General features: G+C 30.7%; 1 protein-coding gene across 1 annotated transcript; it reads right to left on the reverse strand.

The window, feature by feature from the left end:
- Positions 1-10,786: 10,786 nt before the first annotated feature.
- LOC142235902 (uncharacterized) lies at positions 10,787-16,024 on the reverse strand. The gene has a single exon (XM_075307152.1). The coding sequence runs from the start codon at positions 16,022-16,024 to the stop codon at positions 10,787-10,789; it is 5,238 nt and encodes a 1,745-aa protein (XP_075163267.1).
- Between the last annotated feature and the right edge of the window lie 633 nt (positions 16,025-16,657).

The following is a 16,657-nucleotide window of genomic DNA, read 5'->3' on the forward strand; positions in this document are numbered from 1 at the left end:
GTAAGTTTTCCTTTGATAATCATATGAATACTTTAATCCCTAAGGCTTATTCATTCCTTGCTTTTATAAAAAGACATTGCAAGGACTTTTCGGATCCTTACACTGTGAAGGCTGTTTACACTTCTATATTGCGAGCGAAGCTCGAATATGCATCAATTATTTGGAGTCCTTATTGTAAAACTCACATTGAGAGAATTGAACGTGTGCAGAAAAGATTTATAAAATTTGCTCTTTCAAGCATACATTTTGAAACCCCTCAACCCGAATATATTTCTAAATGTAGACTTATATCACTAAAGTCTCTTGAAAATAGAAGAAAGTTTGCTTCACAATTATTTCTCTACAAACTATGTAATGATTTTATTGATTGTCCGGATTTACTTAACTTATTACCATTTTATGCACCTTGCCGTCACCTACGACATTATACACCATTTTATGTATCTCTTCATAGATCAAATTATTCCAATTTTGAGCCAATTACTAGGGCTTTAAAAGAATTTAACAGAATTTTTAATTCTAATATAGACTTGTTTGGACCTTTAAATAAATTTGTAACTATGTTAGATATTATATATTTTTAAACAAATATTATAATGATATAGTCAACTTTGAAGTACTTTTGTTTATTTAAATAATATGCCTTGTAAATTAATTGCTTAGTCTGTAAGGAACTTTGTGTTTCCATTGACTTATATAAATAAATAAATAAATAAATCGGTTCAGTTTTAGATATAGCTCCCATATATATCTTTCGCCCGATATGGACTAATATGGTCCCAAAAGGCAGAGTTTTGGCCCAATTTGGTTGAAATTTTGCACTGGGAGTAGATTTATCATTGTAGCTATGCGTGCCAAATTTGGTTGAACTCGGTTCAGATTTAGATATAGCTCCCATATATATCTGTCGCCCGATATGCACTTATATGGACCCAGAAGCCAGAGTTTTATCCCGATTAGTTTAAAATTTTGCGCAAGGAGTACAATTGGTAGTATAGTCATATGTGCAAAATTTGACTGAAATCCGTTCAGATTAAGATATAGCTTCCATATATATTTTTCGCCCGATATGGACTTATATGGCCCCAGAAGCCAGAGTTTTGGCCCAATTTGGTAGGAGTACAATTAGTAATGTGGTCATGTGTACCAAATTTGATTGAAATCGGTTCAGATTTATATATAGCTCCCATATATATGTTTTTCTGATTTCGACAAAAATGGTCATAATACCAACATTTTCCTTGTAAAATTGCCACTGCTTAGTCGAAGAGTTGTAAAAATTACTCTAATTTTCCTAATTTCTAATACATATATATCGAACGATAAATCATAAATAAACTTTTGCGAAGTTTCCATATAATTGCTTCAGATTTAAATGTTTCCCATATGTTTTTACTAACATTGTGTTCCACCCTAGTGCATTAGCCGACTTAAATTTTGAGTCTATAGATTTTGTAGAAGTCTATCAAATTCTGTCCAGATCGAGTGATATTTAAATGTATGTATTTGCGACAAACCTTTATATATAGCACCCAACACATTTGACGGATGTGATATGGTATCGAAAATTTAGATCTACAAATTGGTGCAGGGTATAATATATTCGGCACCGCCCGACTTTAGACTTTCCTTACTTGTTCTATAGAAAATTTTGCCAAAATTTGTATTTCTATAGACTATTTTCTCAAAATTTTATTTCTTAGAAAATTTTGTTTAAATTTTATTTCTTAGAAAATTTTCTCAAAATCTTATTTCTTTAGAAAATTTTGTCATAATTTTATTTCTATAGAAAATTTTGTCAAAATTTTATTTCTATAGAAAATTTTATCAAAATTTTATTTCTATAGAAAATTTTGGAAAATTTTTTTTCTATAGAAAATTTTCTCAAAATTTTATTCCGATAGAAAATTTTCTCAAAATTTTAGTTTTATAAAAAATTTTGTCAAAATTTTATTTCTATAGAAAATTTTGTCAAAATTTTATTTCTATAGAAAATTTTCTCAAAATTTTATTCCGATAGAAAATTTTCTCAAAATTTTATTTTTATAGAAAATTTTGTCAAAATTTTATTTCTATAGAAAATGTTGTCAAAATTTTATTTCTATAGAAAATTTTGTCAAAATTTTATTTTTATAGAAATTTTTGTCAAAATTTTATTTCTTTAGAAAATTTTGTCAAAATTTTATTCCTTACAAAATGTTTTTAAAATTATATTTCTATAGAAAATTTTGTCAAAATTTGTATTTCTATAGAAAATTTTCTTAAAATTATATTACTAAAGAAAATTTTGTCAAAAGTTTATTTCTATAAAAAATTTTGTCAGAATTTGTATTTCTATATAATATTTTGTCCAAATTTTATTTCCTAGAAAATTTTATTTAAATTTTATTTCTTAGAAAATTTTCTCAAAATCTTATTTCTTTAGAAAATTTTAAAATAATTTTATTACTATAGAAAATTTTGTCAAAATTTTATTTCTTTAGAAAATTTTGTCATAATTTTATTTCTATAGAAAATTTTGTCAAAATTTTATTTCTATAGAAAATTTTGTCAAGATTTTATTTCTATCGAAAATTTTGTCAAATTTTTTATTTCTATAGAAAATTTTCTCAAAATTTTGTTTCTTAGAAAATTTTCTCAAAATTCTATTTCGATACAAAATTTTCTCAAAATTTTATTTCTTAGAAAATTTCTTAAAATTATATTTCATAATTTTTTTCTTTAGATATTTTTGTCTAAATTTTATTTCTAGAGAAAATTTTGTCAATTTTTTTTATTTCTATAGCAAATTTTGTCAAAATTTTATTTCTAGAGAAAATTTTGTAAAATTTTTATTTCTATAGAAAATTTTGTCAACATTTTATTTCTATAGAAAATTTTGTCAACATTTTATTTCTATAGAAAATTTTGTCAAAATTTTTATTTCTATAGAATATTTTGTCAAAATTTTATTTCTTAGAAAATTTTCTCAAAAGTTTGTTTCAATAGAAAATTTTGTCAAATTTTTTATTTCTATAGAAAATTTTCTGAAAATTTTATTTCTTAGAAAATTTTCTCAAAATTTTATTTCTATAGAAAATTTTGTCAAAACTATATTCCTATAGGCAATTTTCTCAAAATTTTATTTTTATTGAAAATTTTGTCAAAATTTTATTTTTTGGAAAATTTTCTCAAAATTTAATTTCTTAGAAAATTTTCTCAAAATTTAATTTCTTAGAAAATTTTCTCAAAATTGTATTTCTTAGAAAATTTTCTCAAAATTATATTTCTATACAAAATTTTCTCAAAAATTTATTTCTTAGAAAATTTTCTTAAAATTTGATTCCTTAGAAAATGTTCTTAAAATTATAAATTAAATTTTGTCAAAATTTGTATTTCTATAGAAAATTTTCTCAAAATTTTATTTCTTAGAAAATTTTCTTAAAATTATATTACTATAGAAAATTTTGTCAAAAGTTTATTTCTTTAGAATATTTTGTCAAATGTTTTATTTCTATAGAAAATGTTGTCAAAAGTTTATTTCTATAAAAAATTTTGTCAGAATTTGTATTTCTATATAATATTTTGTCCAAATTTTATTTCTTAGAAAATTTTGTTTAAATTTTATTTCTTAGAAAATTTTCTCAAAATCTTATTTCTTTAGAAAATTTTGTCATAATTTTATTTCTATAGAAAATTTTATTTCTATAGAGAATTTTGGAAAAATTTTATTTCTATAGAAAATTTTGTCAAAATTTTATTTCTATAGAAAATTTTATCAAAATTTTATTTCTGTAGAAAATTTTCTCAAAATTTTATTTCTATAGAAAATTTTCTCAAAATTTTATTTCTATAGAAAATTTTCTTAAAATTATATTACTATAGAAAATTTTGTCGAATTTTTTATTTCTATAGAACATTTTAACAAAATTTTATTTCTATAGAATATTTTGTCCAAATTTTATTTCTTAGAAAATTTTGTCAAAATTTTATTTCTATAGAATATTTTGTCAAAATTTTATTTCTATAGAAAATTTTGTCAAAATTTTATTTCTATAAAAAATTTTTTCAAAATTGTATTCCGATAGAAAATTTTCTCAAAATTTTATTTCTATAGAAAATTTTGGAAAAATTTTATTTCTATAGAAAATTTTGTCAAAATTTTATTTCTATAGAACATTTTGGAAAAAAATTTATTTCTATAGAAAATTTTGTCAAAATTTTATTCCGATAGAAAATTTTCTCAAAATTTGATTTCTATAGAAAATTTTGTCAAAATTTTATTTCTATAGAACATTTTGTCAAAATTTTATTTCTATAGAGCGATCAGCATTTTTCTAAAGAGGAAACCAAAAATTTTGTCGATTGGTGGATTTAGTCATTTTGCGTGACGGCGCCCCTATGTCGTCAAGAAAGAAGGGAAATGTAGAGGCGAGCGATGGACAATACTTGGACCGATCAATCTATTGCAATTTGTTGTGTGTGTTTTGTTTTTTTTTTGTTTTTTGATAAATACTGCAGGATTTGAAAAATACTGCAGGATTTGAAAAATACTGCAGGATTTGAAAAATACTGCAGGATTTGAAAAATCCTGCATTTTAAATTTGTTCTCCCAATAAAATCCAATAATTTTTCTAAATTAAATTCGCACACTACATTAAAAACCCCAAAAAAAATCCATATAAAAAAGTGAACAACGAGATGCGACGGATGCTATGCGGATGTTCTACATGCTAGTTCTTATGAACAAAATGATATTTCATAACCGAAATAATTCATTGACAGTAAGCCGTTATTTCCATGCACAATGTATTGCTGGGAGTAATATAATAAGGGCTTTTGGTAATGAGTTTTTCTCCTTACCAACTACTTGCCAAGTTTTTGCTAGGAACAAATTATGATTTGCTATGTGATATTACTCACGAAAATCTGATGTATGATAAATGAAATCATCAGATGATGGTAAGTCATTATTCCCAAGCATAATGTATTGCACGTTGTAGGTAGTTTTTTAGGGCAGCTACTTACTGAGCATGTATTCAAACTTTTTCCTTTCTGGTGATAGTTCACATGCTCACAATGAAACAGGTTCTTCAAAATTGGTTTATGGTTATTGGTTTATGTCTCAGCATTAAGATTCTTTGGAATGCGTCCAAATCATGCCCTAACCTGGAAAATTACTCCGTCAATGACAAACCTCGTGTTATACAAACCAGTCCCTCCCACACATTGTGATCAGAAGAAAGACTGGTCCATAAACTCCAGGGACCCCTACTCCAGTGCTGTGTATGACATTGTCTCATAAAATGGTTAAGGAGGAGTCAACCCACATATTAAATTAACCCCTTTGAAAAATCTTAAAGCTTTGTTGTATCCTTTGAAAGCATGCATGAAGAGCCACCTTCTCATGGCGTTTGCTGGCTAATGGGTGTGTGCTCCATTGAAGCGTGTATTGCAACAGTTTACACGTTCCATGTTTCACTTTCTAATGGTTCATTGCAGTGCATACAAACACACACACACACACACACACACCCACAAACACATCATTCACTCCCTCGCAAACACATTTGCCTTACTAGAATATCCTGCAAGCCTGAAGGGTTTTGTAATATTTGCAATTAAAAAATCACAACCACAGCATTTAAATGCTGCCAATCGAGGGAGAACATGAAATGAGTTTTAAGATTTCAATTACATTTGAGTCGTGCCCTCCACAGGGAGCCGGGGCTCATGCAATCACCTCAATCTTCACACAGAACAAAAAATTAACTTTTAATGAATGCAGAAAAGAAAAATGTACAGCACTTTGTTTGAGATGCTGTAAAAAAAAACAAAATTACCATTAAATTCCGTTCCTAAGCTATGGTATTAGTTGGAATAATTTTGTATTCCTAAAAGACTATGTAGCCATCATTAGAAGGTAATGAAATATGCAACCTTTTCTCTGCAAACAAAAAGTGCAATTTATATGAAAATTTTCAATTTCGAATGGCAATAGGAGTGGACACTTAATGTGTAACGTTGTAATGGAATAATAACAGTTAGTAAGGGTGGTTCGAAAAAAATTTAAAAAAATTTTCGAATTATTCTTTAAAACGAAAAACATCAAGAAACTAAGGCAAATTGTACTTCAGGAGCTTCCAGCAAGAAAGTAAATTCTTTGACATTCTGAACAATATATTAGGAAATTAAAAAAGTATTTTGCAGATTTGTCAATAGATGTCGTTGTAGTCGTCTATCTCCTGTGCTACCAATCCTATTGTGTCAACAATGCGAATCTTATGATCACTCCACCATGGACTGCATACAAAATTCTATTAAACATTGTAATAACTGCCGATGGCAACGTCTATAAAAAGTTTTTAACATTGTCTTCTAAATTGTAAGTTATGGATGAACTATGTTTTGAGGTTACAAAAAGAGCAAGAGCTCACCAATGCACAAATGAATGTAGACTGGAAAGAGCTTATGTTAGGAGTTGCTTCGCTTGCACGAAAATGAACAGTTACCGTATTTGGTTTTCTGCGATGAGAAACCATTTCTATTTGAGCAGTTTGTGAATTACTCTGAAATAATTTGATTTTCTTGCCAAAAATGTCAACGAAATAGAATTTTCTATAGTAATAAAATGTTGACAAAATATTCTATAAAAATACAATTTCGACAAAATTTTCTATAGAAATAAAATTTTGACAAAATTTTCTATCGAATTAAAATTTTGACAAAATTCTCTATAGAAATAAAATTTTGACAAAATTTTCTATAGAAACAAAATTTTGACAAAATTTTCTATAGAAATAAAATTTTGACAAAATTTATTATCGAAATAAAATTTTGACAAAATTTTCTATAGAAATCAAATTTTGAAAAAATTTTCTATAGGAATATGTGTCAAATAAAATTTTGACACATATTCCTATAGAAATAAAATTTTGGCAAAAGTTTTATAGAAATAAAATTTTGACAAATTTTTCTATAAAAATAAAATTTTCTACAGACAAAATTTTCTATAGCAATAAAATTTTTACAAGATTTTTTATAAAAATTAAATTTTGACAAAATGTGCTATAGAAATAAAATTTTGACAAAATTTTCTATAGAAATAAAATTTTGACAAAATTTTCTATACAAATAAAATTTTGACAAAATTTTCTGTAGAAATAACATTTTGACAACATTTTCTATTGAAATAAAATTTTAACAAAATTTTATATAGCAATAAAATGTTGATGAAATTTTTTATAGAAATAAAATTTTGACAAAATTTTCTATAGAAATAAAATTTTTACAAAATTTTCTATCGAAATAAAATGTTGACAAAATTTTCTATAGAAATAGAATTTTCTATAGTAATAAAATTTTGACAAAATATTCTATAAAAATAAAATTTCGACAAAATTTTTACAAAGTTTTCTATAGAAATAAAATTTTGACAAAAATTTTCTATCGAAATAAAATTTTGACAAAATTTTCTATAAAAATAAAATTTCGACAAACTTCTCTATAGAAATAAAATTTTGACAAAATTTTCTATAGAAACAAAATTTTGACAAAATTTTCTATAGAAATAAAATTTTGGCAAAATTTTCTATAGAAGTAAAATTTTGCCAAATATTTTCTATAGAAATCAAATTTTGAAAAAATTTTCTATAGGAATATGTGTCTAATAAAATTTTGGCAAAAGTTTTTATAGAAATAAAATTTTGACAAATTTTTCTATAAAAATAAAATTTTCTACAGAAATAAAACTTTGACAAAATTTTCTATAGCAATAAAATTTTTACAAGATTTTTTATAAAAATTAAATTTTGACAAAATATTCTATAGAAATAAAATTTTGACAAAATTTTCTATAGAAATAAAATTTTGACAAAATTTTCTATAGAAACAAAATTTTCTATAGAAATAAAATTTTGACAAAATTTACTATCGAAGTCACATTTTGACAAAATTTTCTATAGAAATAATTTTTTTTTTTGTTTTGCTATTATTGGTTTTTGTTCTTTAATCATTGTTGTTGTTTCTTTTTTTTTTTTTTTGATTTTAGCTTAAAACCATACATAGACTAAACTACAAGTGTAGCTTAACCAACACAGGAAAAGACTGTTTGTCAAATTTATTTGGGCAAAGCCCTATAGACTGCAAGATGGTTGGATCTTGCAGTCTATAGCGCCTATATGAAAGAAAGAAGAGGAAGCACGCTCAAAATAAAACCCAACCAACTGCACTCAAATCGATGATTTGACAGTGGCATAGGAAAAGAGATATGTTTGTTTCGAATTTATTTCGGCATAAGTTGGCTATCATGCAAAACCTTTTTTCGGAAGGTTCAAGTTTGGTTCATTGTTGGGTTTAATGAACTGCCTGAATTTATTGTGATAATTGGTTGATAGTTTTGTTTCAAGTAGAGGATGCTGATGAGGACTGTGGTAATTCCGAAACGTGCGTCCATCCAACCATCTTGCAGTCTATATGGCTTTGCCCAAATAAATTTGACAAACATTCTTTTCCTCTGTTGGTTAAGCTACACTTGTAGTTTAGTCATTACATGGTTTTAAGCTGAAATCTAAAAAAAAAACAACAGAAATGAAATTTTGACAAAATTTTCCATCGAAATAAAATTTTGACAAAATTTGCTATCGAAATAAAATTTTGACAAAAATTTCTATTGAAATTAAATTTTGACAAAATTTTGTATATAAATAAAATTTTGAAAATATGTTCTATAGGAATATGTGTCAAATAAAATGTTGACACATATTCTTATAGAAATAAAATTTTGCAAAAATTTTTATAGAAATAAAATTTTGACAAACTTTTCTATAAAAACAAAATTTTCTACAGAAATAAAATTTTGACAAAATTTACTATAGAAATGAAATTTTTACAACATTATAGAAATAAAATTTTGACAAAATTTTCTATCGAAATAAAATTTTGACAAAATTTGCTATCGAAATAAAATTTTTACAAAATTTTCTATTGAAATAAAATTTTGACCAAATTTTCTATAGAAATAAAATTTTGACAACATTTTCTACAGTGTTTATGTTCATAGCGTTGGTGGTTTCGCGGGTCATCGAATAACAAACCTCTTTGATTCTGAATAACCGTATAGAAAATTCAAAGTCATCGCGTTTATTAATTCGTTATAATCCAATCAAAATAATATATCTTTTATTACAAACATATTATTTAATCCTTAATTTTACTTTTGAGACATCACTGTCACTAATTATGGTTTATAAAAGGGTTTCTTGTTTAACATGACAATACACCACTTTGTTCTATTCGTCTCACACCGTTTTGCTTTTTTCACCGATCACCGCGTTTGCTATATGGTCACCAACTAACTGTCTCATTAAGTTCTTTTTACTTTTTGAAAAAACCCAGGAGAACAACAATATATAAAAAAGAAGGAAGAAAAAATACTTACTGGAATATACCCGTTGTATGTCTGTCCAATTTATTTACAAAAATGATCTTTGATTGTATTAGTGTATGTGTGAGCATAGAAACATTACAAAGCACACGAGATATTACGAACGGCGTTTAATAAGAACGTTAACGACGGGAACATACCCGTGCCAATACAATGAAAGCGGTTTATGTTGTTGCGGTTTGCGTTTGACGTGAACATACCGCCTCCCTTGCATTATGTGATGCAAAAAATAGGAATAGTGTTGATAATGAGACGAATAGAACAATGAAGCTAGAAAAAAGCACTTAAACTTAAAATATTAATTTTATTAATTCAATTTCGTGAGCAAAGGAAATTTCAATTCAAATTTTTTGAACATTAAATGTTTAATATCACATAACAAGTGGAATTCAGTATGTAGTAATATATAAAGTATAAGGCTTATGTTAAGATTTAATACACATTTGAATAAAGTAAATTAAAAAAAATGAAATAAAAATTCTAAAGAACACTTCTTGAGGTATATTTCTTCTTTGACTTGGTAAACTGGACTAGTTGATGTCAGGATGGATTGAGCCAAAATATGCGTAGCCAAAAATGGTTTCTTGTAGCATGATCTGCTTTCGACCGTGGTGTGGTCGACTACAAATCACCGCTCCTGCAGCGTCAGCACCCAGTATAAGATGACTAGGAAATTTGCAATGCCAAAACGGATCAGCTGCCTCTTGGATGGAGAAATGGTCATTTAGTTGTTCTGGTTTCAGGTCAAAAGGTGGTGTTTCTATGGAGCTCGTTGAATCGATAAGGCATTCAACAGTGATACGATTGCGACAAGGAAGACCCGTGCGGGGTAAAATCATCACATTAATTTTGTTATGCACGCCCTGTTGTAGTTGAGTGGCCAGTTCACGGGTTATAGTTGATCGTGGTCTTCTGGGATCAATTATGATTCTGCGGTGTGCTCCTTCTTTAGAACTTGGGTTTCGAATCTCTACGTAAGCAGTCATTGCAAACCATACCCGTCCTGGGTCGGTTGGATGAAGCAAAGTGTGATGAGTGCATTGACAAATGTGACAGCGGCCACGAGAGCGACACTCATGAAATGGATGTGTTTGAGCCAAGCAATTAGAACATAGATAGTGGCGCTCTACAAGTCGTTGTCTTTCCTCAGGGGTGTTGATGAGAAATCGAGCACAGTGCCGAATAGAATGGCGACCATGGCATAAAAGGCATTTGTACGCGTCATCAAATGGCCGTATTGGTAACATTTCTGCAAGAAGATATGATTAGAGATGTGCAGATTAGTGAAGTATAATTAAGAATAAGTATAGACGTAATTTAAGCAGTGCGAGGTGTTTTTTTTTTTTTTTTTTTTTTTTTTTTTTAATTTTTGGAGTCTGGGGCATCAAGCGGCAACACCACAAGTTTATGTATGGGTCTGGTAAGAGTTCCGCTTTGGGTTTTGACGATAGCGACTCGTACTCTATCGTCTGAGCCACGAACAGTTTCAATTACCCTTCCCAATTGCCATTCGGTGGGACAGGTGAAATCCTTATGAATGATAACCAAGTCATTTGGTTGAACATCTTTTTGGGGGGTTTTCCATTTATTACGTTTTTGTAGTTCATGGAGATATTCTGTTTTCCATCTGCGGCAGAATTCTTGGTTCATGGCCTTAACTTTTCTCCATCGGCTAAGCAGTGAATAGTTCAATGAAATTTCTTCAGGTTCAGCAGGACTAAGTAGAGTGGATCCAATTAAAAAATGTGCTGGTGTTAGGGGTGACAAATCTTCAATGTTGTTTGACATGGAACATAAAGGCCGTGAATTAAGACAGGCCTCGATACTAGCCAATAATGTACAAAATTCCTCGAAGGTGTAACGAATTTGGCCGGAGGTTTTCTTTAAGTGAGACTTAAAGCTTTTCACGCCCGCCTCCCATAAACCGCCCATATGAGGGGCAGAGGCGGGAATAAAGTGCCATGACAGGTTTTGGTGACCATAATGTGAGACAACATTGTCTTTTAAGGTGATAATATGTTGTTTGAAGTTTCTTTCTAGTTCTCGAGCAGCTCCTAGAAAATTTCTCCCATTATCAGAATAAACTTTGTTGGGACATCCACGTCTGGATATAAAGCGGGAGAATGCGGCAAGAAAGCAGGAAGTTGTTAGGTCACTAGTCATTTCTAAATGTATGGCCTTAGTGGCAAAGCATATGAATATACAAACATATCCTTTAGTTGTCCTACAGCAACGACCCGCAAAGCTTTTTACGTCAAAGGGGCCGGCAAAGTCGACGCCTGTATTGACGAAAGGGCGACTAATTGTGACGCGTTCAATTGGTAGCTGAGCCATAATTTGAGTTTGTAATTTACGACGATGAATCATACAGACTTTGCAATTATAAATTACTGTTTTTATCAGATTTTTGAGCTTTAATATCCAGCATTCTCGTCTGATTATGTTCAACATGAGTCGATGACCTCCGTGGAAGGTTATTTTATGAACAAACTCAACATAAAGTCGAGATAATCTGCTATTATATGCGAGAATAATTGGATGTCGTTCATTGTGAGACATACATGTAGCAGCTGCTAAACGTCCATTCGCACGTATTATTTTTCTATCGTCCAAATATGGATTTAGTGATATTATAGAGCTGTGGGCTGGTATTGGTTTATTTTGAGACAAACACCAATATTCTTCCGAGAAGGACAACTTTTGAGAAAGGTGGAATAACCGGTTCCTGGCAGTTTTTATTTCATGATATTCGAGGTTACATGAAGTATAAGTGATATTGTGACGGTAGGAAGGGTGTGAATTGTTGTAGAATCGAAAGATAAATGCCAGTACACGAATTGCACGATTCAAACTGGAGAAACGAGTGAGGATATCTACCTTTTCTGACGATCTGGTGAAATATACTTTGATATTCTTTTTTTCTTCGGTGGTTTCTATATCATTGGGACATGACGGCCAAATAAAATTTTTCTCATGAAGCCATGTAGGTCCGTTCCACCATAACCTGTTATCTTTTAATTCCGAAGGAGTCAGCCCCCGCGTTGCCAGATCGGCGGGGTTGTGATGAGTATCGACATGAGCCCAACATTTGTTTCCGACTTTTTGTAGAATAATGCTGACTCGGTTTGCGACAAACGTTGTCCAAGTACAGGGGGGTTTCTTGAGCCATGCTAAGACAATGGTTGAGTCCGTCCAAAGAAATAAGTAATATTTTTTGATGTTGAATTTTGGTATACTACTATTGACTAATTCAGCGAGCAATACTGCGCCACATAGTTCTAAGCGGGGGAGCGATTGTTTTTTAATGGGTGCCACTTTAGTTTTGGCGACTAGTAAGTGAACAAAAATTTCATTATCCATATATATTCTGACATAAATGGTAGCGGAGTAAGCCAACTCCGATGAGTCACAAAACCCGTGGAACGAAACATCACATTCTGGCGAATAATGAACCCATCTAGGGATAGTAATAGAATCCAAATCGTTGTATGTATAAATAAATTGTTGCCATTCGCATAAGGATTGAGGCTTTAGGTAATCATCCCAAGCAAGATCATCAAGCCACAACTGTTGCATAAAAATTTTTGCCTTTACAACGACAGGAGCCAGCCAACCCGCGGGGTCGAATAGCCTGGCGATTATAGAGAGCACTTCCCCTTTCGTGTAAGACGATTTTTTAGGAAATTTTTCGGAAACAAAAAAGAAACTGTCGACTGAGGCGTTCCACCGTACACCCAAAGTTTTAGTTGTGCTGTTATCGTCGAGACATACAAAACTTTCATTTAATAAATGTTCTCTAGGTAGGTCAGATAATATATCAGGTGAATTTGCAGTCCATTTGCGCAATTGAAATCCCGCGGAGTTTAGTATATTTCTAAGTTGATTTTTGGTTTCTAAAGTCTCTTTCAAAGTGTGAGCTCCTGTGAGGACATCGTCCACATACATGTCGTTTAATAGAACTTTAGCTCCTAAAGGATAATTTTCTTCTTCATCAGTTGCAAGTTGATGTAGCGTGCGCAGGGCTAAAAACGGCGCACAATTCAATCCGAAAGTAACCGTTTTTAGCTGGAAATCTTGAATGTATTCTTCAGAGGATTTACGGAACAAAAGCCGCTGGTATGAGGTGTGGTCTGGATGTATTAAGATTTGTCTATACATTTGACTTATATCGGCATTAAAAACAAATTGAGGAAACCTCCATTTTAAAATTAGACAGGAAATGTCCGCTTGCAATGTGGGACCCGTATATAATAAATCATTAAGGCTGTAACCATTAGACGAGGTGCATGAAGCGTTAAAAACTACTCGTAATTTGGTTGTAGTTCGATGGGGTTTGAAAATACCATGATGTGGGAGATAGAAATGGGGTGGGTTGTCACTGTTTACCGGAACATCAACCGGCTCCATATGGTTTTGACTTAAGTAATCGTCTATTACTTCTTCATATAGTTTCTTGTATTCTGGATTACGATTCAAAGATTTTTCGTTTCGTAAAAATTGTGTAAGTGCAATATGTCTGCTAGAGCCCACTCTTAATGTAGTAGAGCAAATTCGTTTGAATGGTAGTTGGACCATATATCTACCATTTTCTAGACGCTTGGTAGTAGATGCATAAATCTTCTCACACTCTTTGTCATCCTCGGATAAAATAGGTTGCGGAGAGATTTCTTCAAGTTTCCAAAATTTTTCCAGTTGCTCATTTATTGAAACTTGGGTAAAATGGGATAATCTTGTCTCACGAAAAGTGTTACTATTGGGGGCTGGACCTGTTAATATCCAGCCGAAAATTGTTTTTTGAGCAATCAAGGAACCAAAAACACCATGTTGAATTCCTTCTTGTACTATGGTTGGATACAAATCTCCTCCAAGAAGAATTTCGATGGGATTGCTCTGGAAAAATTGTGGATCAGCAAGTTCCAAATGCGGTAAATTTTCCATCTGTGGTGGAGTGAAAGAATATGTAGGTATTTTCCCTGTCACTTCTTTTACCACGAGAGCCTCAGCATTGATTTGTAGTTGAGGTCGATTAATTGAAGATATGGAAAATGTAGCTAACTTCTCTGATTTGGTTATCACCATGCCTCCAACACCGACTATTTCTGCGGAAATTGGTTTAGTTGGTAATTTCAAACGTTTTTGTAAACTTTCTGTGATAAATGAATCGTCAGAGCAAGGATCTATAAGCACGCGAGCTTTGTAAGAGACATCAAGGTGATTGATGTTTACCCACGCAGTTGCAAGAACCACCTTCTTGCCGACTGAAGTTGCATGAGTTTGGACTCTTTCAGAATCTGAGGTATTTGTTGTTGTGGACTGTATATTCATGGTAGAGGGTTGTATTTGAGTGACATGTGAAGCATGAGCTTGTTGATTTGGATTTATACGAGCTTCAGATGATGTTGGCTTTGGGTTATCATCATATTCTCTATGCAAGAGACTGTGGTGTTTAAGACGACATGTAGAACAGGTGTTAGAACTTTTGCAGTTGGGGACTAGATGACCCGGGGAAAGGCAATTTAAACAAAGTTTAAATTTTTTTACTAATTTCGATCGATTTTTAACGTCCATATTTAAAAATTGGGAACATGATCGAATTGAATGTGATTCGTGACATAAATGACATTTTTGAAGATCCACTTTAGTATGATGAGATTTGAAGCGATTGAGCGGTGGCGGGTTTGGTACCTTAGTGGTTTGGCGGTCGGTCGATTTTGTAGAGAGATTAATTAAGTCGGCGACACTTTCTAGGGCCAAAAAGCGTTCGGTTAAAAATGAATTAAAATCTTCCCATTTGGGTAAAGATGTTTTATCTTTTACGGATTGTTCCCATAATGTCAATGTGTGTTTAGGAAGCCGAGTGGAACATAAAAATACGAATATTGGGTCCCAAGACTCGGTCTTGATGTCATATAATTGTAATACAGAAATACAGTTATTTATTTCTCTTTGTAACCGTTTTAAATTTGGGGCAGTCTCTTGAGAAATAATTGGTAAATTAAATAGAATCTTTAATTGTGAATTTACCAGTATTCGTTTATTCTCGTATTGTGACCTCAAGTTCTCCCAAGCGATTCGAAATCCCTCGTCTGTCATTGGAACATTTCTGTTAATTTCCCGAGCTTCTCCCTCGGTTTTCTTTAACAGATGATAAAGTTTTTCTACCGGGCTGAGATTTGCATTATTGATATATATGGCGACAAATAAATCCCGAAATGTGGGCCATGATACATAGTCTCCATAAAAAATTCCCGTATCGCATGGAGGGACTGAGACATTCGAAACTTTCTTATTTTCTGTTGTGACAGTGGAAACACCTAAATTTTTTATGGCTTGGTTTATTATACGATTACACCTGATATAGCATTGATGGTTATTTTCTTGTTTGTTAACAGCACTAAGAGCGTCATTGCCGTCTAATTTGTATTTTCCTACAATACAAACTTTGTAGGCATTTTCGCATCTCTCCCATTTTTTCATTAATTCTTGCCTTTCTAATATCCAATCATCTTCTAAATATTCCTTGCGATCTATTCTATTTAAATACTCCTCAAATTTTACAAGCTCATCAGCATAGGCGGTGAAATCATCGAGGACAGTCATTGTGACAAATTATTGTATATGTTTGGTGTATATATAAAGTAATGAGACAGCCAACCTTCGTTGTAGGTATAAATGCGGAGCAGCAAATTCTAAATTGTTGTTGCAAAAAGGGGAATTTTCTCACCTTATGTGAGAATGTAGAGATATGGTTTCTTGCTCTTGTGCAAAGAGAACCAGAAATTGGAATGGAAGTGTCTCTTTTTGTTTTATGCGGCGAAAATTGAACGGTATCTGTCCAATTACGGTATCGAAATTTCGCGAAAATTTTAAGACATAAATGATTATGTAATAATTATGTTGTGTAATTCATATGACGTGTGATGTGAGCGGGTATATCGTTTAGGATCGACATATAAATAAATATAAAGGAAATCAGAGTACGCACCTTGTGATTTCAGCTCTGTTTATTTATACCTGTTGTATGTTATTGTGGGACATACTAGTTCTGTTGCAGTTAGGTTCCTCTTTCTTATATTTGTATTTTGTGTATCATCACTGCTTGTATTTTTTTTGTTTTTGTTAGATTGTCACTCCACTTTTCACTTGGAATATTTTTTTTTTTTTGTTTTATACATAAGTTTTTATGTATTCATTTTATATGCGTTATTATTGTTATTTATTTATTTATTTATT

This window comes from Haematobia irritans, chromosome 4 (genome assembly GCF_050003625.1).
Source record: "Haematobia irritans isolate KBUSLIRL chromosome 4, ASM5000362v1, whole genome shotgun sequence".
Lineage (NCBI taxonomy): Eukaryota > Metazoa > Arthropoda > Insecta > Diptera > Muscidae > Haematobia > Haematobia irritans.